This window comes from Sander lucioperca, chromosome 10, assembly GCF_008315115.2.
Source record: "Sander lucioperca isolate FBNREF2018 chromosome 10, SLUC_FBN_1.2, whole genome shotgun sequence".
NCBI lineage: Eukaryota > Metazoa > Chordata > Actinopteri > Perciformes > Percidae > Sander > Sander lucioperca.
The window spans coordinates 24375014-24396118 of NC_050182.1; the positions used below are offsets into that span (position 1 = coordinate 24375014).

General features: G+C 39.6%; 2 protein-coding genes and 1 long non-coding RNA gene across 17 annotated transcripts; 1 reads left to right on the top strand and 2 right to left on the bottom strand.

Moving 5' to 3' along the window:
- Window positions 1–112: 112 nt before the first annotated feature.
- On the bottom strand, window positions 113–14469 carry casp2 (caspase 2, apoptosis-related cysteine peptidase). 14 transcript variants are annotated; one of them, XM_036005947.1, is made up of 14 exons: window positions 14453–14469; window positions 11549–11617; window positions 10980–11143; window positions 10144–10314; window positions 9597–9671; window positions 9200–9382; window positions 7846–7915; window positions 7299–7393; window positions 6391–6573; window positions 5856–5984; window positions 5662–5752; window positions 3625–3825; window positions 2025–2134; window positions 113–1899 (listed from the first exon to the last, which is right to left on the bottom strand). In XM_036005947.1, exons 3-14 carry the CDS (start codon window positions 11127–11129, stop codon window positions 1765–1767), a joined length of 1593 nt encoding a protein of 530 aa, XP_035861840.1. In that variant the 5' UTR covers window positions 11130–11143; window positions 11549–11617; window positions 14453–14469; the 3' UTR covers window positions 113–1764. The 14 variants fall into 14 exon arrangements, with proteins under 14 accessions (XP_035861840.1, XP_035861839.1, XP_031155376.1 ...); XM_036005946.1 differs by lacking the exon at window positions 14453–14469 and having other exon boundaries at window positions 11549–11699; XM_031299516.2 differs by lacking the exon at window positions 14453–14469 and having other exon boundaries at window positions 3637–3825; window positions 7299–7390; window positions 11553–11693.
- On the bottom strand, window positions 2353–3615 carry LOC116049687. Its single transcript, XR_004104887.2, has 2 exons — window positions 3077–3615; window positions 2353–2981 (listed from the first exon to the last, which is right to left on the bottom strand). It is a non-coding gene; the product is annotated as an uncharacterized LOC116049687 (long non-coding RNA).
- Window positions 13516–20601, top strand: si:ch1073-90m23.1 (rap1 GTPase-activating protein 2). 2 transcript variants are annotated; one of them, XM_031299511.2, is made up of 19 exons: window positions 13516–13984; window positions 14132–14185; window positions 14306–14396; window positions 14587–14622; window positions 14724–14771; window positions 14983–15183; window positions 15265–15362; window positions 15652–15730; window positions 16302–16355; window positions 16444–16527; window positions 16629–16729; window positions 16824–16953; window positions 17058–17222; window positions 18073–18144; window positions 18683–18769; window positions 18875–19030; window positions 19354–19437; window positions 19536–19555; window positions 19632–20601. In XM_031299511.2, exons 1-19 carry the CDS (start codon window positions 13914–13916, stop codon window positions 19714–19716), a joined length of 1716 nt encoding a protein of 571 aa, XP_031155371.1. In that variant the 5' UTR covers window positions 13516–13913; the 3' UTR covers window positions 19717–20601. The 2 variants fall into 2 exon arrangements, with proteins under 2 accessions (XP_031155371.1, XP_031155372.1); XM_031299512.2 differs by having other exon boundaries at window positions 14153–14185.
- Window positions 20602–21105: the final 504 nt, after the last annotated feature.

Sequence of the window (21105 nt, forward strand, 5' to 3'; positions counted from 1 at the left end):
AAGGTGCAGGATTCAGCTTAAACTAAACATATGCGCAAAAAAACGCAGTCACAGGAAAATGCAAATACACATGTTTGCACATGCAGCTGTAAGAAAAAACAACAACAGTTTGTCTTGTTTTAAAAAAAGCATGGTTGGTTTATTGTATAGAACATTTGGCAGTCACTGGTGTTGACAGAAATAAAAACTCTCCTGGCCCCCCCCAACCCTGCTGCTCCGCAGAGCTTGGCAGCAAATATCAACCTTCACATCGTCTCACATGGCAGGAGAGTAACCCTTTTATACTTCTCCAATGTTTGTGTTCAAATAATTTCAAAAATCAAAGGATAAGAAGGGTGATCACCTTTCAGGCCAGGGTCTGTGCGTGCTCGTAGTGCGACCTCGCAACTTTTATCAAAATTTTTTACAAAAGCTCCAGCAAAATCGGGCATTTTGGGCCGCAACAATCCCCAAAAAATGCCGCGAAATCCTGGAGGGACTGACTACAACACTGTAGTAACAAAACACAATTTGCCTGATCAGGGCTTTTCTGGGAAACCACGCTTCCACAGCCTTGAGAACTGGTGTTCTCTGTGTGGGGGGTGCCAAAAAGATACAATAAAAGTTCCATGGTCATAAATTCATCTAACAGATTATCCTCACATGGCACAGGCTGCTGTAGAAAACTGCATATTGTTTATGGAAGACATACAAAATACATTTTATCTGTACTGTATCAGATACAGTAAAATACCACAAAAACTGTAGAGGGACTAACTAAATGTGCAGCTCCCACATTGGGAGAAACACTATTATGAGTCAGAGTTAGCGTAAAGGTCAGAGTTCACACTGTAGATGTATGACCCCACAAGTAGCACCGCATTCCCCAGGCAGCCCACCCTGACAGGGACAGATCTACAGTAACACAGCTGATATGAAGTGAAATTGACAGTGGATGCCCTCTTTATGGAATTTAAGGTTTAAAAGCTAAATTTTCCTGATTGAACATCCACAAATGAAAGCGAAAAAATAAATGACTGAAACAATTCAAGGTCTTGTGAAGCTGCCCTGTAGGTTTTTGTCCTTAAAAAAAACCTGTTGCAAAGAAAATACCGTTTAATCTTCATTTCATTTCTTTCATAAATATGAATATTTATGAAAGAGAGATGATAAAATGCATTTGTCTTTGCTGTGCTGCCCCCTGCCTGGCACTATACTAAAAACAAGAAATGGTCACAAATTATAACAAACTTACATACTAACATACAAATAAAGACAATGGGCTTAAAAACGCTCATAAAAACAATTTCATACAAAATAAAGCCACAAAAATAGATCTGTGTACAAAATACATTTTAAAAAGATAGTGAAACCTCAAAGTACTGTAGCTGTGCAGTAGGGAAACAATAAAATACGATTCTGTCTTTGTCTAAAAAGGATTATCAACTAAACCCTCTAACTGGCATTGACACAGACACACGAGTAAGTTGTATGCTAATGTGTTGCCCATTTCTGAGTACGTGTAGATTAACATAAGCTTGCTCCTTTTTTCTTTCCAAGATTTCTGTGAGTGTATGCACAAGTGTGTGCATGTCTGAGGAGGCAGTATTTACACAGAAAACATGAATGAATAAATCCTCTGTTTGGAAGTGAAGTTGTAACAGAGGAATGTGTGAGTGTGTGGCAGTAATTGGAGTGGAATGAACCATTGTGTACCCTTATCGAGAGGCTTCAATGCAAGGAATGCTGTGTGTGTGTGTGTGTGTGTGTGTGTGTGTGTGTTAGTCAATACTGGGGCTGGTACTTGGGGAAAAGGTAGAGGTCTTTGCACAATGAGCTGGTGAACTCCGACATCTCTTTGCAGCGATGGTGGGCGGTGCCAGGAGCATAACCCTCCCGCTCCTTAATACGCCTGTTGACCTGGAGACAGATGGGAGGAAAAAAGACAGAAAGATTACAGTGATGTCGTAAAGAAGTTTACCAAACAAGAAAGCATATTTTACACTATGAATGCAAATATATGGGCATAGGACACTTGTGTTCACCTGCACCATGATGTCTGCAAGGTGTGTGTCTCTGGCTTGGAGGCGCAGTGTTGTGTTAAGTTCCTGGATGAACCAGGATCCTCTCTTGGTGTTCCGCATGGCTGCTGTGCCTTGAGGAGCAAGAGATCAAACAATGCAGGCTTAATATATCCAGATGAGATGCAGGGAGACAGATCCAAGATGGTGTCTGCTAGGGATGTAACGGTATGAAAATTTAACCTCACGGTTATAGTGACCACAATTATCACGGTTTTCGGTATTATCGCTGTATTTTAAAAAGTGTGTTCAATATGTTCAGAAAGCACTGATAGGCCTACACAAGCTGAAATAGTTTCAAAAAGTGTAACAGTGTTTATTATATTACAAAAATATAGGCAAAACCTTATCAAAAGTGCAACTTTTAACATCAAAGGAACAAGGGTTCAGCATGTAAACAGCTTATTTGTCAGGAACATTTCCAGTAGTGCGTGTTTAAATTTTACAAATCCAAACATTCAAGCCAAGGCATAAAGAACAATATGTAAACAAATCAAAGAAACGCCACTAATTATATACTTGTTTTCTTCATCACCAAAATTAAAATGTAAAACTGTACACACAACTTCAGGAGGCTCGGATGAAGCTGGGAAGGATTAAACACACGGTTTCCACACCGTGGTAATCCACCGTGATAATAAAGATATTTTAAATGAAAACGGTAATTGTTATCGTCAACATTTTTATCGTGGTTTACCGTTACACCGGTAATTGTTACATCCCTAGTGTCTGCTATTTACATGACTGGAAACAGAAACTATCTACTAGTCAAAAAACAATCTTAACATCTAAAACTGTGATAGCTGGCGAGGAAAAGAAGTCTAAGCTCAGACGGAAAGGGTGGCACAGCTGACGGGAATCAACCAACACAATTTTAACCCCTGGTCCTTAAAAGTGACAGTCCACCAATTTAGCATTGCACTTCTATAAACATCTAAATCTATGCAGCAGAGCCAGACATATTGGTTTTATTCCACACATTCTTCTTTCCTGTCAAAACCTGTTGACTACATTACCCACGATGCTACGGTTTGGTTGGAGATCGGGTATGTTATGCTTGTAGCGGTGAATGTAGCCTCGAGTCTCAAGCAGAGATGAGAAGCAGGCTACAGGGGTCTGGTAACCTCACATTTTTCATTTTAAAACTTGTCATTTTCAGCTCCAAGTTGAACTTGAGGCAACTTCTCAGACTTTCGCACAGCTCCCTCTTTAGTCACAAAAGGCTTTATACAACATTTCACAAATTCAGTAGCACTTTCCAAGCATAAATAGACTTTGATGTGTAAAATCGGTGGATTCCCTTTTAAAGCCTCTAATATCCTTTCATATTGGTTTTGTTGAATTTAGTTCCTATGTATGCAATACTAGCAGAAAACAGGTGCACATTAAACCATAGTTGGGCAGATAGTCCACACACAAATGTCAACTTCTTTTGCATTGCATGGATTACTGCACATCTCTACTGCCTCATTCATTTTTATTGTTTTGATTTGTTTACACTTTTGTTAAACAACACATTTGATACATAAATCCACCCCAGAAAATCAAAAAGGGACAGACTTACAAATTCTCTGACCTTTGAGAGATGCAAAGCCACAGATCATGTCAGATCGCTGGGGCAGTTTAATCCTGGGCCTCCCCATGTCCCCTCTCTGTCTAGAGTGTGCATCCCCCTGTCCTTCCCTTCCAGCATCCAGCTGTTCACAGCATGGTGAGCAGGTCCTCGCTGGCCCATCTATCTGCTCGACTCCACAGTCCATCTCCTCTGGAAGACAAGAAAGTTTCAATTTAGCTAACATTAGATAACCTTTTTTCCCCATACATTTTAGCTGCAAAAAGTACTTTGGTAACGTTAGGTTTGGATTTGAAAAATAGTGGGGGTGCACTAGAAGCTACACTGCAGTTCGGCAACAGTGTTGAAAAATATTGTAGGTGTTATGGGTCCCATATTTGCAATCATATGTCTTACAATTACATTCCAGGATGTAGAGTTCTATTTCAGTCTTTGGATCAGAATAAAATCTGTTAACTGTGAGTCCATTCAGCTCGAAAGATATCATACATAGCCAATGAACAATTTCAGATACTAAAGTTAGCTTCTTGTCTCATCTGGGGTCTGATAAACAGTAAATTCATCAAATTCAGAGCCCTTAACGCTCTTTTCCAAGCTATTGTAGCTGTCATATTCATGGGCGTCAGTTTGGTTTGAAATGTGCTGGGGACAGAGACGCATTCGGAAGTACATTTCCAGAAGTGCTGGGTACAATGACGCATTCATTTTTTTTTCTCTTTCGCACAGGTCATGTTTTGAAAGACGCTGTCCTGTAGCTTACTAATGAGTAAAAACGTGGTTTAATGTACGTAAACAATGATCAATGATTACCAAATTTCTCTCTCATATTGCTCCTCATAACCACTGAAAACTGTCAAAAAATCGAACCCAAAGTCCAATTATTATGGCCGTTATCTGACATTAAGCGTTTCTGCTTCACATTTTCAGCAGGGCAGCGGAGCGGCTGTGGGTTGACTCCCCACGGTTCTCATGGGGTTTATAAGTCCTAACGTGAAAAAGCTTAACGTGGTTTAATGTACCTAAACAACGATCAATTATCACCACATTTCTGGTTCGATTTTTTGACAGTTTTCAGTGGTTATGAGGAGCAATATGAGAGAGAAATTTGGTAATCACTGATCATTGTTTATAGGTACAAGCTTTTTCCTCGCCATAGGCACCAATGAAGAAGACAATGTTTATATAATAACTTATATAATTGTTGGATTTCGGTTTAGTTCTTTTGACAGGCTTAAGTGTTCATTACAATATATGGCCATGAGAAATTTGGTGATCATTGATCGTTGTTTAGGTAGGCCTACATTAAACCACGTTAAGCTTTTTTTCACGTTAAGCAGAATGTCCCGACAGACAGTGTTGTGAACAGAGAAGCGTGCAGCCAGCGCAGCAGCAGCGCGGCTGGGTCTGTGCCTGCCCTGTGGGGATAGAGATTGTTGTGGATTTTTTGGCATCTGTCGCTCAAGAATTATTTGGTGTGGACTTTTTTTAAACTAAATTGAGCTCGAGGTTTTCAAAAAAGTGGTGGGTACAAAATGACGAAATCTGGTAGGTACGCGCACCCACCGTCCCCACCGAAATCGACGCCTATGGTCATATTCCACAGTCCCTCACGGACCCTCAGTTTCCCTGGGAAATCAGCCGCCGAGGAGAAAATGCTGTACTCGCGCTGCTGTTTATTTGGTTGCCATGACTTCGCGAGTGATGACCTCCTGTCACTGTTCCAGTTGCTCACCCTCAAAAAGGGGAGAGAGAGCGGATGACCGTTCGCTTGAGTTCGGTGGAGGGGACAGCTCTGCAGAGTCGAGTAACTGCGACTTCCTGACATTTCATAAAAATCTGAAGCAGCAGAGTCAAAATGTATAGCGGAAACAGTGTACTACCGTAACCTTGTGACTGCTACATTTATTTATTGAATACATGAATATTCTGAGTAGCCTTTAGAGGTTTAGAAATGTATTATACATAGATTTTCCTAATTCCACATTAATGATGATAGAGGTGCGTGCAGAATAAGATCGAGAGCCTTACCTCCTCTGCAGGCCTGGATGAAAAAGATCTTTGGCTTGTTCTGTAGCAGGGGACAGTGCGCATTGTCAAAGGACTTAAACACCCAGTCAAGCTGAAATTGAACAAGTGACAAAGTTACATGTCTGAAAAATGGCTGCATCTTTACCCTTGAATGATATCATATACAAACTAAGAAAGATACCAAACAAACACACCTGCAGGAGCTGTCCATCTGTACCATATATAGCTCCATCTACTCCGTGAGAGAGCAGACACACCACACAGCTGTCCACTGTCCGGTGGTCTGGTCGACGGCAAAAGTTCTCAATGCACGACCTCATGCCCTACACAAGGCATAAGGAATCAGGAAAATTGTGGTTAACACACACTGTTGCTTTTTAAATACTGAACAGGTTGGTAAGGCAATCATGTTGTTACATTGATCATTCTGGGTTTAAGTGGAAAATCTTTTTAAAGTCAAGTTCTCCCCACTCCCACAGCCAACACCCATGCTTTGCAAAGTGTATTTGCTTTGTAACACACTGAAAATGGAAAATGTGCTAAACAAACCTCACAAACAGTTTTTCTTCTACAAACACTGGCTCGGGGATTTTCAAAAAATGATTCAATGACAAAATGTTGTTCCTCTCCCTTTTACAACTTCCCTGTTCTAGCTTTGTCAACTAAATAAGATGGATGGTTTCAAATAACATCCTGTAAATACATACTGAGCCTGCGTCTGTGTGTTACCTGAGCAGTGAGGTCTCTGTGGACTGTAACCAGGTAGTCCAGCTCTGTGAAGACCTTCCTGAGGACCTCGTCGTCCACCTCACCTCCCTTCCTAGGGTCAAGGTCCGGCGCCGCACAAGGATCAAAGGTCACGTTACTGATCACCAAAGCAAGACCACGAGGGGATGAATTCATTTTGTAAGACTGGAGTGCGGGAAGTGAGAGAGAAAAACAAAAAAACATGGTAAAGAACCATTTCTTTACCATGTTTCAGGGATCAATTTGTCCTAAATAACCTCATTTGCACACCAAAAATCTTGTTTCTATAAAAGGGCATTAACACCTTGCCTGTATACATTACATTATTCTATTACTTTTTCAAATTAACACAACTTACAATTAGGGATGCACCGATCCGACTTTTTCAGTCCCGATACCGATGCCTGGGCTTTGTGTATGTCGATACCCGATACCGATCCGATACCGTTCATTCCACCATGTGGAAGAGACTAAAGGCACCAGACTTTCCTAACTAAACATTACTTTCCTAACTAAGACAAAATAACATAGATGTAATGTATTGAATTCTGATTTATTTGTACACTCAACTCTTCCAGCATGAGAAACACACGTGCGACAGAGGGAAAAAAACTAACAAAACTGGATCGGTTAATTTTTCCGATCCCCGATCCAGCTATTTTGTCAATATCGGGACCGATATCCGATCTTAATATCGGATCGGTGCACCCCTACTTACAATCCCTACATTGTATGTATCTCTGCATTTAGTGCTGTATATTGAATATATTAAATCCAAATAGTTGGTGTAACACTGAAGGCAAGTATTTCTCAAAAGGTAACGGGTAAAACATAACAGAGTAAGTTACTGCAAACTTGTTGAGCTGACCTGGTAAAGAGAAGTATTTTACCTGATGGCAGTGAGAGAGGTAAAAGTCAGGAGTGCACGGGAGCACAGGAGTGTTGATGGGACTATCTGCATCCAGACTAAACTCCATGGACTCTGCTGCACACACAAACACATTACACATTAAACTCTGCTTGTTACAATTTAAATTGCTGATGCCAAGTTTTCACATCATTGTGTGCTCCCGCCAGCCATGTAACAACAAACTTTGTACTTCAATGCTGTGAATGAGTCACTCTTGGGGCGTGGCGCCTGTAGGTACAGACAGTAGCTGAACTCTAGAGCAACCACACTCCTAGACTTCTCTCAGTGATAAGATTATATAATAAACAGTTCACACAGACTGGACTCTCTTTAAAGCTGCTGGATAAAAAAAAATGTTTTTTGTTGAGGTAAATTTGATTACCTGGCTATTTAAACTAGACAACAGATAAGCCTTTTTTTTCCAGACACCACCCATTGTCTCCACGGAAACAGAAAAATATTGACAACATCGGACACAGAGAAACCTATTTTAACCTGAATGCAGGCCACACTGCACCACCACTCACCATGTGTCCTTGCTCTCTTGGCAGCAATTTCTTCTTGGGTGGGAAGTGGAAGAGAATAATCCACACACCTCTGAAATTCAAAATCATGAACAAATTATTGATGATAAAACATCAGCTGCTTAACACATACAAAAGACGACAGATAATGAAGGATTTTGTTCTTTGCTGTGGCAGCAACTGTTGCTTCATGTGGAAAAATGCACTCCTAACCTAACTCATAGGGAATCTCCTGCCTGCTGTCTGACTACCTCAGCAGACCATCTGGTTGTCTAATGGCTCTGACACACCAACCCGATAATCGGCCGTCGGACAGTCTGGAGAGGTCAGTGAGTCGAGTCTGTTCGGTGTGTTCCGTGTTGCCTCCGTCAGAGGAGCTGTCGGCCTTCATTTTGGCCGACCTGACTTGCTGGGTCGGAGGGCGGGCAGTCGGACTCACTCCAGTGCTACGCGGAAATAACGAGCGGGATGAGTGACTAGAGTCTCTCAAAATCTGACGAAAATCTTTTAAACAGACCTTTGTCGATCTGAAATGAAGACAGATTCAGCAACCGTATGGCCTATTTCTCGCTTAAAATGTTTTCAGAAACACGTTTCGGTGAACTATTTTCGTAAAATACGAGATCGTATTTCGAACAAGCCACCATTACTATCGGCTGGAGAAGCCAGACCCACGTGATGCGTTGTCATTTCCGGTTTTCATTTTTTGTATTACGTCAGCAGAAAAGGCAGTCGGACTGATCAGTCAGCTCCCCGAGGTCAAAAAAGTGCCTCAGAACAAACCGAAGCGACGCCGACTTGAGCGTACGTTTTGCGCGTGTGCGAAACGTTATACGTCTCCATAACAGCAGGCGGCACTAATCTGTATTGTCGCCCAGAAAATGAAAACTGAAAATGACGGAACAACTCTCTAGACCGTTCTCTTAATACATCCATGTCTAGACCCAGTAAACACAGAGCACGCTGTCGTCAGTCATTGTTTTCATCAGAGTGTGTTGATAGTAGTCAAGAAGGATCATTGTTGTCATTACTCGCTGAATGGAAGAAAATACGATGGCTAGTAATAAGAAGATACTGGCGTTGTCAGCTCTCGGGCTTCTTCTTGTGGAAGAAGCACTGATTCGCTAGTCAAGGGCTAGCACTCCACCAATCAGATTGGTCATTAAGTCCGACTGCCCACTGGCCGATTCAACAAGTAAAATCGTCCAAAATGTACGGCGAAGGCTCCTCCGACTGACGGCGGCACGGAACACACCGAACAGACTCGAGTCACCGACTTCGCCACACTGTCCGACGGCCGATAATCGGGTTGGTGTCAGAGCCTTAACATAAGATGGATGTGGTTTGTGATTCTTACATCTGTCTGCTTATATCTTCCTCTTTTCTTTGTCCTCTGTCTCTCTGTCATCCTGTCTTCCTCCCTGACTGGGATTAATCCTCTGAATGGTGACTCTGAGCGCAGGCAGCTTTCTGAGGTTTGGACTGGACATGACGAGGTGCTGCTCACCTCACTCTCTCCTTCTCTGTCTACTGAGGATGTCTGTGGAAGACCATTTCAACTGGAGTATACTGTTATCAGAGATCTCTAACTTTCTTCGATCTGTGAGCAAATTATGAAACCTCATTAAAATACATATTCAACGGCACAGAGTTCTCCAGAGATTAGTTTTTGTTCTGTCTGAGTCTTGTGAAAATGTCAACAGTGACGATACCTGTAGTAATCCTGGTTGAGGGATTATAAGTACCCTGCTCACCTCTCTCTTCTTTTCTGTTGTCGGCATTACTAGTCGGCCTGTATTTCCCTCAGGCTCTTCCTCAGGCTGAATAATCTGTGAGCAGAAAACTGCACTAAGTAAATCCCTGGTAGGAATCTGCCGTGTATACTAGGGCTGCACAATAAATTGTTTTTTGTATCCTCCTCACGATTTCAACTGGCGCGATAAACACATTACGAAAGTCTGCTACACATCGCGAAAGACACTCAGGGATTTTCTGAGTTAGTTTAAGTTAGTTAATTTCATTGTTCAATTTGTTCAATAAAAGAATGTTAGAAATATTTCCTTTCAGTTTTCTTAATTCAACAAGCAATTTGTTGTATTTTAGCAGTATACTAAAAGCAGCAGAAAGGCAGAACTGAATACATGAACTGTAATACTCACCAATATGTTTATGTATCGCAAGTAATATTGTTATTGCGATATTCAACATTACTGAATATTTTCCTAATATTGTGCAGCCCTAGTGTATACTGTAGCTTTTTGTTGTGTGTGTGTGTGTGTGTTTGATGAAGTGCACAATAACCTCTACAGGCGTATCTTTGCCATCTTTTTCTGGGGATTGTGTCAGCAGGTCATACAGGTGCTGCTGCTCAGTTTCTCGCAGAGCTGAGCAGAAGCTGCTAAAGGCTCTGGGTCCCCGTTTTGGCAAGAATAGTAGTAAGCGCCAGCTTCGTTTCTGAGATGTTTGCTCAGCCTGGAGTAGAGGAGATCAGACCAGAAAATCTAATTATTACTTGCAAAGATGACATCTTATAGTACATTGCATTTACCATTATCTACACCCCTAATATCATGACATTTTGTTTTCCAACCATTGCCCACTGTTGACACACCACAGTCACCACAATCATTCTAACAATAAAATAGCATGATTTCAACCAGACACTGGTTGATTAAAGGGGGCATCTCAGGTGGTAACCAGTTAAAGTCAGCCAGGGAGAAACCCATGCATTTACATGAAATTGTTTAAAAACTGAAGGCCTTGTCTTTGACTTTTATGACTTTTACCAAGCTTTTATTTTTGGTGTTTTTGTAACTTTACCCATGCGAGACTAAACTTCAAAGTCATCCGAAATTCCCCTCTAACTTTGTGGATCCCAACCTATTTGGCTAGTCATCCCTTAAAATCTACTTGTGAATTGTCCTCCCTTAGTGTGGACATGCATGGCAAGCAGTTCGGCCAATTAGTGATTTAGTTTAATTTAAAGCGACCTTTTGAAAGCAATTTTAGCAGGTGTATCTAACATCCAAGGTGTAGGTAACTTACATAAATTACAGGTGAACGACTGTTGACAGTCAGACTGCTTTTTACCTGCAGGTCCTAAATGAAATGATATCCATCTATCAGTGTTAACATACCATGATGCTCTCCGCCATGCTTTCGGTTAGGATGTCGTCTGCCTGTAAGGACTGTATGAGTAGCTCATCCACCACCAGCTGTTTGATGAGAATATTGGAGCGTCTCCGAAGAGCGCGTCTGTCCCGCTCCAGCATGCCACACTCCAACATTTTGCTCCAACGAACTGGGCACAGGACCGGTGACAAGACACATTAACCTCCGTAACAATAAGACGGAAGTTAAACCACAGTATAACAAAGTGACAGGCAATGTCAACAACTACAGCGTCTTCCTACAGCACATAAGTTACTATGTGGTCATGATTAGATACGTTAGCAACCAGACTGTGTATCGTTGTACACCTCACTGTTGCAGCTAACTAATGAGTTTGCCAGGACAATAACTACACGTAAAGCTTTATATTGTAATTACCAAAACGGCATGATGCAGGAGACTGTAGTAAAATTATGCTGACAATTAAGCGTTGATGGCTAATTACCAATGCTAACTAGCTAGCTAGCTCATTTCGGATTGCCCCTTTTTTCTTGCATTACAGTGAGCGAAATGTAATTCCTTCCAAACCTACTTCTTACCGTTCATCTGTTTCTGCAACAGATTATCAAACCGTCAAAAAAAGTACAGTAAAATGTCGACGTATTTCACACAAACATCCCGTCCTACTCCACACACACGAACAACTTCCGCGGGGTATCAGTGGTGCTGCAATGGAAGGGGTGGGGAAACAGAAGTCGTTGTTTTGGATTCTGACCAATGACAGCAAAACATATTATGAGTGGCGCTTCAAATCTCCAATCACCTGGTTTCATACAGACGGGTGCCACCCGTGAAATTACTGAAAGATAAGGGCTTCAAGAGCATTTTGAATTTGAATCTTTTTTCTGTCAATAAGTAGCCAATTGATAAGTAGCACTTTGACGATAGGCAAAAACAGTTAACTAATAGACAACCATGGACTGTTATGGGATTCAAAATAAACAGAGGCATGATTAGCTCATAATCATAAAAACAACATTTAATTAAGATATGTAATTAACAGTGGTGAAATGTATAATTATATTTTACTGAAATATTTTGGGGTACTTGTACACTACCCAATGAAATAGAAGGTAACGTTTTTCTGTGAAAATGCATGTGATTAAAAAAATAAATAAATAAATAAATAAATAAATAACAAATAAATAAAGGCCTAAAATGCCCAACAAAAATATTATCTAAAAATATGTGTGTGTGTGTGTGTGTGTGTGTGTGTGTGTGTGTGTGTGTGTGTGTGTGTGTGTGTGTGTGTGTGTGTGTGTGAAATCTTAAATATCTCTATAAATAAACGTTAAATTACCAAAAACAGGCAGCCTCTAACCTTATAGATACGGACAAAAATTATTGGAAATGGAAACAGAAAGAAAACTAAATTGGAGCAGAGAGTGTCTGCTACTGGCAAGCGAGGTACTTTAGAGAAAAATTATTAAAAGAAAGGAAAATTTAGAACATAAAAAACGCCGAAGATGGAAAGGGATGGCTTTATTTGTTACATTTTCAGTTTGAAAGTGATGTAATACGTTTGGTTAGTTTACAAGAAAGCAACACTTGAAACTAGTTAAACACAACTTCCTAATTCTGAATTATATCCATAGCCAAATATATTATTCATCATGTACAGTCATTCCAAAAAACAGTCAGGAAGTGTTTACTTCTGTCTCTGTACTACATCTAAGATTCAACAACATACTCTCAATAATTTAGAGACCACTGGAACTCTTTTAACAACAACTGTTAACAACTGGTCGGATTAAGATTTTACAACAACAACAATAACATAAACACAAAAAAATTGATAAGCTTGTAAAATATAATGCATTGTTATTGTTCCCCTTACATGTGGTGCTTGTCAGTGTTTTAGAAATCTATGAGTTATCAGTTCCACCAAAGAGACATTTCCCTTTTAAGCTTCCTTTAAATGCCTGCTTGAAGCGCAAAAAGGTAAAATGATCCAATGTTTCATAAAAATGCATAAATCTGAGAAAAGTCCAATATATAAACACAAGTTTGTGTAGCAGAACTTTGTTTTTTCCTTCTTTTTTTTCAGATTTATCTGGTGATCCTTTAGAGGGGCCCAATGTTGGGAACCTTTTTAAAGTATAAAACTGCTACTAGCAAACTACACCAGCAAAATACTTCTTACTGTTTATTGTTCCTTTTTTTACTTTTGTTAGTTTGATAAATATATGCTCTGCATCCCTCTTTCTCAAACGATACGGACAGTATTTGTCTAAGATACACAGTTAATAGAAATGGGATTTTGTATCATGTGGGACACCATTTAAATGTGCACACCTCTTCTCTCTGTTTCTTTCCCTTTCTTTCTTTCTTTCTTTCTTACTTACTTTCCTTCTTTATTTCTCTCAATCTCTCCTTCTTAGTTCCCTTTCTCTACTTCCTTTTCTTTTTTTCTCTCTCTCTCTCCCCCTAACCTCAGGCTTACTTTGCCCTCCCCTGCTGTCTATCTCCTCACCCTCACTGTGTGTGTGCTGTCAATAATTGATGATCCTTACTGACTCAAAGGGTAACAGGTCCGGGAGAAAATGTCTCAGCCCTTTATTTATTTATTTATTTACAAGTCTATCTTCAAGTCCAGTCAGTCTGAGAAACCACCATGAGTGTCTATTCAAGCAGGAGGATCGATGGCATGAAGCAGCCAGACCGTGTCCGTTTTATAGTTTGTGGCGGTGGCTACACCTGTGACCATGAGCGGGTTAATACTGAATGTCTGGCTGACAGCAGGACAGAGGGAGGAAAGGGAAGCTTAAATGAGTGAGAGGCAGGGGGCAGAGAGGAGGAGGAGTGACAGAATGATAGAGTGAATTAATTCAACCTTGGCCAGCCCTGATTGACTCAGTAGCAAACTGGCATGTACAAACATTCACAGTGACACCAAAGCCATGGAGAGAGAAAAGAGGAATGACATGTCTTTCTCCAGAAAGAGAAGTTTCACTTTTGGGGCATATGGAGGGTGAGTAAAGACACTGTTTGTCTCAAATTAGGACTGACATTTCCAAGTCAATTGAGTAGCTACCTATACTAAATGATAATGACATTATTTTGTAGATATATAAGTAATCCTATCTATGTTAGATGATCGGTTTTCTTCTCCGAGTAGTTCTCACTTCCTTGTTTACAGTGTGGACAAATTCACATGTGGTGATGAGATGAGGTGAGGTTTTATTTTCCATCTTATTGCAGCTGTTTCAAGCTAATATTCAAGATTTATTGTATAAAGTGAGAACTGAATGAGAAGTGATGAATTGTGCTGTAAATGAACCTGTTGCTGCAGACCTGAATCTGCAGAGGACAACATACTGGACATCAGGGACTCTCCTGCCAGTGACAGAAAGCCTGTCCTCTCAGCCAGCAGCTACCAGAGGGTGATATCATTAGCATGTTCAGCTTGCACCTTCCCCTCTTATTTAACTGAATATACTTAATGCTTTTTCAAACCCTGCATTTCTCAGAAGTTTCCATTTGCAACTGAACCATTTGTCATGTTCCTCTTCCTCCCCATGTTTCTCCTTCCCTTTCTCTCTGTCTGCATTTGCTGCCTGTTGTTCGTAGCAGGACACAGAGCTGTTTGAAATAATTGAAAAGCTGCAGGTGAGTTAAAGCACGATTGATCTTGTGTAGTGCGCGTGTTCAGGGGCGTCTGAGCAAGAGAAGTTTCTTATCATCTTATCAATACTTCCCTCGTCCATCAGGGCAGCAGGATTGATGAGCAGAGGTGTGAATTCCCTCTTCCGCTGAAGGTTAGTCTTCAATGTGAGAATAAGAAACATACAGTTGACTATATACGAGTTTGATCGTGTGTGTGTGTGTGTGTGTGTGTGTGTGTGTGTGTGTGTGTGTGTGTGTGTGTGTGTGTGTTGACCTTTCTATAAACGCCATGACATTTGTTCCCCAAACAACAGAAACGACAGGCCCTCATCATCATCAGGTGCTCCTTTGTCTCTATTTTAGTCTCAGCTTTTAAAGATAGGTGGAGGAGACCTGCCGCTCATCCTCCCTCCGAAGCTAGGGGGCTTCTGGATAGACCCCCCTCTGGAGAGGCTTGTAGATGTGAGTCCCACCTCCTCCCACTGTGGCGTTGATTCAGAGAGCTACGACATCATGGAGAGAGACCGGGATGCCAAAATCTACCAAGAGTTCTTCCGCTCGCGTGTAAGCAGACTTTATCTAAAGTATCAAGGAATGTGTTATCTTTCCTGAACTTGTGTTTTTATCAAATTTTGTTCCCTTTAGTACCATCACTCATTCACAGCAGGGGATCCATCTTTGGGGCCTTTGGTTCTCTCTGTGTGTTTGGAGGAAGAGGAGAGCAAGCTGCGGGTGATACTAAGGTAGAGATCTTAAGCCATTTCAGCCAACTATGAGATAGTTTTATAATATAACTCAAGCTGCAATACAACTAGAAGCATTTCCCAGAGCATCATGCTTTCCCCCTCCACTCAAAAATGTGTTGCTCTTTGTAACGTTACGTGGATGTTTAAGCTTCACTGTGCAGAATGATGTTTGAGTAGAGGCTTTACATTTTCATTTGAATGTCTCTGTATGCAGTTGCAGTAACTGTTAATTCCAAGTAATCCTGCATCACAGACGATAATACCGAGATTGTTTCTTGTCTCGCAGAATGAAGCAGTGCACTCTGCATGGAGTTTTCTCTGTCTCTCTATTCCCCAACATCCCATCTGCTGTTGAATTAGCAAAGGTATCAAACTATTATTCTGGTGAAAGAAGTATTCATATCCAATACTTGAGTAAAAGTAGCAGCACCACACTCTGAAAATACTCTGTTGCAACTATGTACATAAGCATTATTAGCCAAACCTACTTTAAGTATCACAAGTAAATGTTGGTTGAGTGTTTTTTATTTTAGATGTTATTATTTTTATTGATGCATAAACATGTATGAAACATTTTTATTGTTGTATCTTATCTGAGGTGGAACTCATTGTATCTACCTTATATCCTGTTATACAGTTTAATGTATTTAAAAAATCATCATATTTTGTAAACGGATATGTTTTGTATGTAGAATTTGTATGTAAAATGAAAAAATAATCTGCAATGTAACTAGTAACTATAGCTGTCAAATAAATGTAGTGGAGTGGTAAAGTACAATATTTCCTTCTGAAACAGAGTGAAATAGAAGTATAAAGTAGCATAAAACAGAAATACTCAAGTAAAGTACCTCAGAATTGTACTTTAGTGCAGTACTTGATAAATGTACTACCTCTGGTTGATGACAAAGTCTATAAAATGACAAATTTTCTCTCTAGATGCTCTGTGACAGAGTGACTGTCTCAAAGTTTGAAGTGGTCAGCTTCCTCAAGGTAATGCTCTATAAAATGACCAATAAGTAAAAATGAATGACCACTTATTTTAGACAAATCCTCTGAAAGCTTCTCTCTCATCCCTCAGGCTCCAGAACTCATAACCGCATTTGATGAACACAGAGTGTCTCCTAATTTCAAGTTTGGCATTTTGTACCAAAAGGACGGGCAGGTACGAAATTGTGCAGAAAATGTCCTGCATTCATAAAAATGACTGAAATATGTCACCATACCATAACCATCATCTCTCAGACAACATCCATCTCTCTCTAGTTCACTGAGGAGGACATACTTTGTAACAATGAAGAAAGTGAAGAGTTTAAAGAGCTCCTTTCTATTTTGGGAGAGACAGTTCAACTGGAAGGCTTCACCGGGTAAAGTTCACCATGTTGATGTTGTTCAGCCGTATGAATGACACATGCAATGTGTAACATCACATGATTTCTTCTTCTCATTCTGTTATCTCAGGTTCAGAGGAGGACTGGATGTGTGTCATGGTCAGACAGGAAGTGAAGCTGTCTTCACTTCCTTTCATGGGAGAGAAATCATGTTCCATGTCGCAACTAAACTGCCTTTCACAGAGGGCGACCCGCAGCAGGTCAGTTACTGTGTCAGCCTGATGATTCACAGGAGCCTTTCTCAGGGTATTTTTGATACTAGTTAGAAAACAAACACTGATACACTTTTTCCCCCCCTACACAGTTACAAAGAAAAAGACACATTGGTAATGACATTGTAGCTTTGGTCTACCAGGAGAGCCAAACCCCGTTCCTGTCTGATGTTATTAAGTCTCACTTCCTGCACTGTTTCCTGGTGGTCCGGAGGATTCAGGGTCCGGGGGAGAAGACAGGTGAAACTGCGTATCAGGTGAGTGAAAAACAAGCCCAGTTGAATATATCTTCCCTATGATAAGTGGAATGCTGGCATTTTGTTTTAACTGATTCACCCTTATATAAAAAAGCAAATTGTATTTTTTAGAGCCCGACCGATGCTGGATTTTTTAGGCTGATACTGATATTAATATTATATTCAAAAAAATCCTAAATGTCGCCTGATATTTGTTTCTTTAACATAGACATTTAACCTAACAAACATTTTTGGATAAGAATATTTTAAAGTTGGAATTTTGATCAAGATATGTAATCTCTGTGAGACATTTTGCAGTAGAAAAATAAACCTGTCACTGCTCTCTAGTGGACAAACTATGTCATTCTAAACGACCGATTTTTGTTACTTTAATGGTAGTCTATATCCTTGACGTTCCACTTCTGGGATTGGTCCGGTGCCGCAGGAAATTCCACTTCCACTTTCTTTGTGTTGGAATTTTAAATTCGGTGGATTAATGAGGACTATTGTTGACTGCTCCTCAGATCTCTGCAGGGTAAATTGAGACAGCTAGCTAGACTATCTGTCCAATCTGAGTTTTCTCTCGCACGACTATTATGCAGCGGCTCTGTGCAGAGTTTAGCGCCGCGCCATGACGATTCTGATTGGTTTAAAGCCATTAAACTAGAGCACATTTTCCTCCCATCCCCAAATGCTATGTGGAGTAGCCAGACTCTCCTTCAGCGCTCTTTGGAGGAGGGTCTGGCAAAGCGAGACTACTTTAACGGTAAAAATAAACACTAATGCTGATATATCTGTCATCAGCTAATATCGGCCAATAATTGCAGCCAGAATGGTTTTTCAGTCTAATATTTTTTTCTCGTCTTCACAGGTGGCTGTCACAGCCAGAGAGGATGTTCCTCTTTTTGGTCCGTCCCTCCCAGATCCTCCCATCTTCACAGATGTAAGAAACAGTACAAAGGTCACCAAGCTGTTTTCATTTCTCTAAATATTTAAAATATATATATATATATATATATATATATATGTTGCAGCAACAGCCAAACTTTTAATTTTCAGCATCTTTTTCTTTACTGTGTACTTTTTCTTTACTGTCTTGCTTAGTCTACCAGTGACTAATGCAATCTTCACAAATAAACATCAAAATGTTTTTCCAAAGATTTAATGCTTATTTTTTATTTTCCATAATTTTTTGGAGTTGTTTCACCACCACCCACAACTTATTTAAATTCTTCCAGCTGTAAACAGCTCCCTCATTTCTTTGTTGTTGCATTGTGGGAGAATAGTGTATTAATAGAATATTCAGTATGTATACTGTCGGCTTTGGTTTTACTTTATTTTTGTCACTTTTCTTGTGTGAACACTACTCAAAACCTGCTTAGAATCAGTATTTAGTATGGAATTGGAACACGGTCCAGCCTTTGTCTTGTGACACTACAGTACAAGTTATTGAGATGCATCACAAGTATCCTGTCTTTTAGCGTTCCCTGCTGAGAGAATTCCTTCTGACCAAACTCATCAATGCGGAGATTTCCTGTTATAAGGCTCAACAATTCAGCAGGCTAGAGGTAGAGGGGAAAAAAAGTCTTTATTTATGCTCTTTAGTTGTAAATATCCACGCTTGTTCTCTGATTTCTCTCTGCCATGCGTGCTCTCCTGTCCCTCTTACCAAGCTCCGCACTCGTTCGTTGCTCCTGGAGAGCCTGCAGGCTGAACTCTCCACCCGTTCCCAGTGCATGATGGGGGATCCATCTCTGTCTGTTCTCCCATCTTCTGAGGCTACACGGGGAGTGTCTGAGGGAAGTGGAGGATTCATTGAAAACTTTAAGGTAAATGTTGGCCTCCCAATAACTAGTGAAATAAATTAAAACAGAAATAATTGTATCAGAAAAGAATAAATGAATCTAAAAATTAAGTAATTTGTCACACAAATAAATGCATTTAATACATTTATTATTTTATTCATTTTTAAATTAACCTGCACATTTATGCTCTATGATCTATGCTTATGCTATTATTTTAATAGAGTCAATACATTTATTTATTTATTATAATGGCAGCTTTAGTCCTCCATACACTTGCCTTTCAGGTTTTCAGAAACTCTCCCACACTATCTCTCTATACCATTTCACTTCTGAATCTCTGTCATTAGAGAGCCATAAGAGTGCGGAGTCACTCTTTCGAGACTCTTGGGGTGCCAAGGAAGATTGGTGGCAGTGCATCACAGAAGCCAAAGGTAAAAATTCACAATGGGATTGAATGTGCTTGACTGAATGAATACTTATTGAAAGGTTTGAGCTAAACATTTTCTAACTTTTCTAACTTCCTTTACAGACAGATAAAGACGGAGAGAGGTAAGACTTATGGAAACAGGTAAAAATGTTGGTCTTATGATTAGAAATACAGATAACTGTTGTCTCTGCTTTACAGTGACAAATCTCCAGGACCGCTGCCTGCTGACAGTCAGGGGCCGGCTGAACTCAAAGATCAAGCAAGTCCTCAAGAAGAGACATAAAAGGAAATATCAATTTGTAGATTTAAGTGTTAATATACTTATACATTGCTAGCCTATGGTTACTACTTTCTTATCCTGTTGGATGGCTTAAATGTAAATTGAGTGTAAAAGTAAATAGTATTTTTGAGAATATATTTATTCTACTGTCATAGCAGTATTCAACATTACTTAAAAGCTTAACATTGTATTTCAGTGAAACGTTTAAGGTATAAAACAGCCAGGATAGGCTGTTTTGAGTTTACACAGTTTTTAATGTCAATAAAACGTTTTACTTCAGTGAGGGATGTAAAGAGAGGAAGTGGAGAGGAGAGAGAGTTAAGGAACAGCAAAGGAAATTAGATTAAGATTAGCACAGTATGCAGAAAATTAAGAATGATTGTTTTGTTGATGACGATACATATAATGATACCAGTAAAACATGATTATTAAAGATAGTTGATGTTGGCAATGTAGGAAAACAACATGTTTAAAAAGAAGCAGAAGAGAGGAAGAAGAATATACTACCAGTAATTGAAGAAGTATTCAGATATTTTTCGTAAATAAAAATACTTTGAGTAAAAGTCTGAATTAAACATATTATCATCAAAATGTATTATATGACATAATTGGAGTTATTATTACTGATGCTGTAATGTATAAACTGCCTTTCAGGTTTTCTGTGTAAAATCTTAATGCAAAGTAACTAGTAGATATACTGTAGTTGTAAAATAAATGTTGTTTTAATATTTTACATAATTAATAATGATTAAGTGAAATATTTTCTCTTAAATGTTTAGCAGAAACATAAAGTAAAAGTACCTCATGTTTTTAATTCTTCGGAATACATCTTTGAATATATATTGTCATTTAATTATCAACTTCTTTTTTATGAATTGGTTAGTGTTTAAAATTAGACAGAGGTTCAAAATAATATACAGACAATAACACAAAAAAGTCAGACATAACAAATGGAGGATTTGAATTTCGTTTTTTTCCCAATGGTTTTTTTGTTAGTAGGAGAACTATATAGATATTTCATATTTGTATGTGTTTCTTTCTGTGCATAAAGGCTATACAAGTTTGGGATTCTAAAGGTGGGGGGAAATTTACATTTATTAACTTTTTTTCTTTTTTGTAATTTTCTAAATTAAGTTAGTTTTCTTTTTGTCATCTTTCTTCCTTATTTATTATTGCTTGTTTTTCTCCTTAAGTTGAGGCGAGGTCCGTTGTATACAGTAAGCCTGTCGTCTTGACCTCTTCTGAGACATTTCTTATGTTTCCAATTTCTAGATAGCTAAAGAAAATGTACTTTTTAACTGTTTCTGCACTGTCCTGCTCTGCACTCCAGTCCAGTAGGTGGCGGTACTGCGCCAATACGTTGTCTTGCCAACCGCTAATAAATTCAAAGAA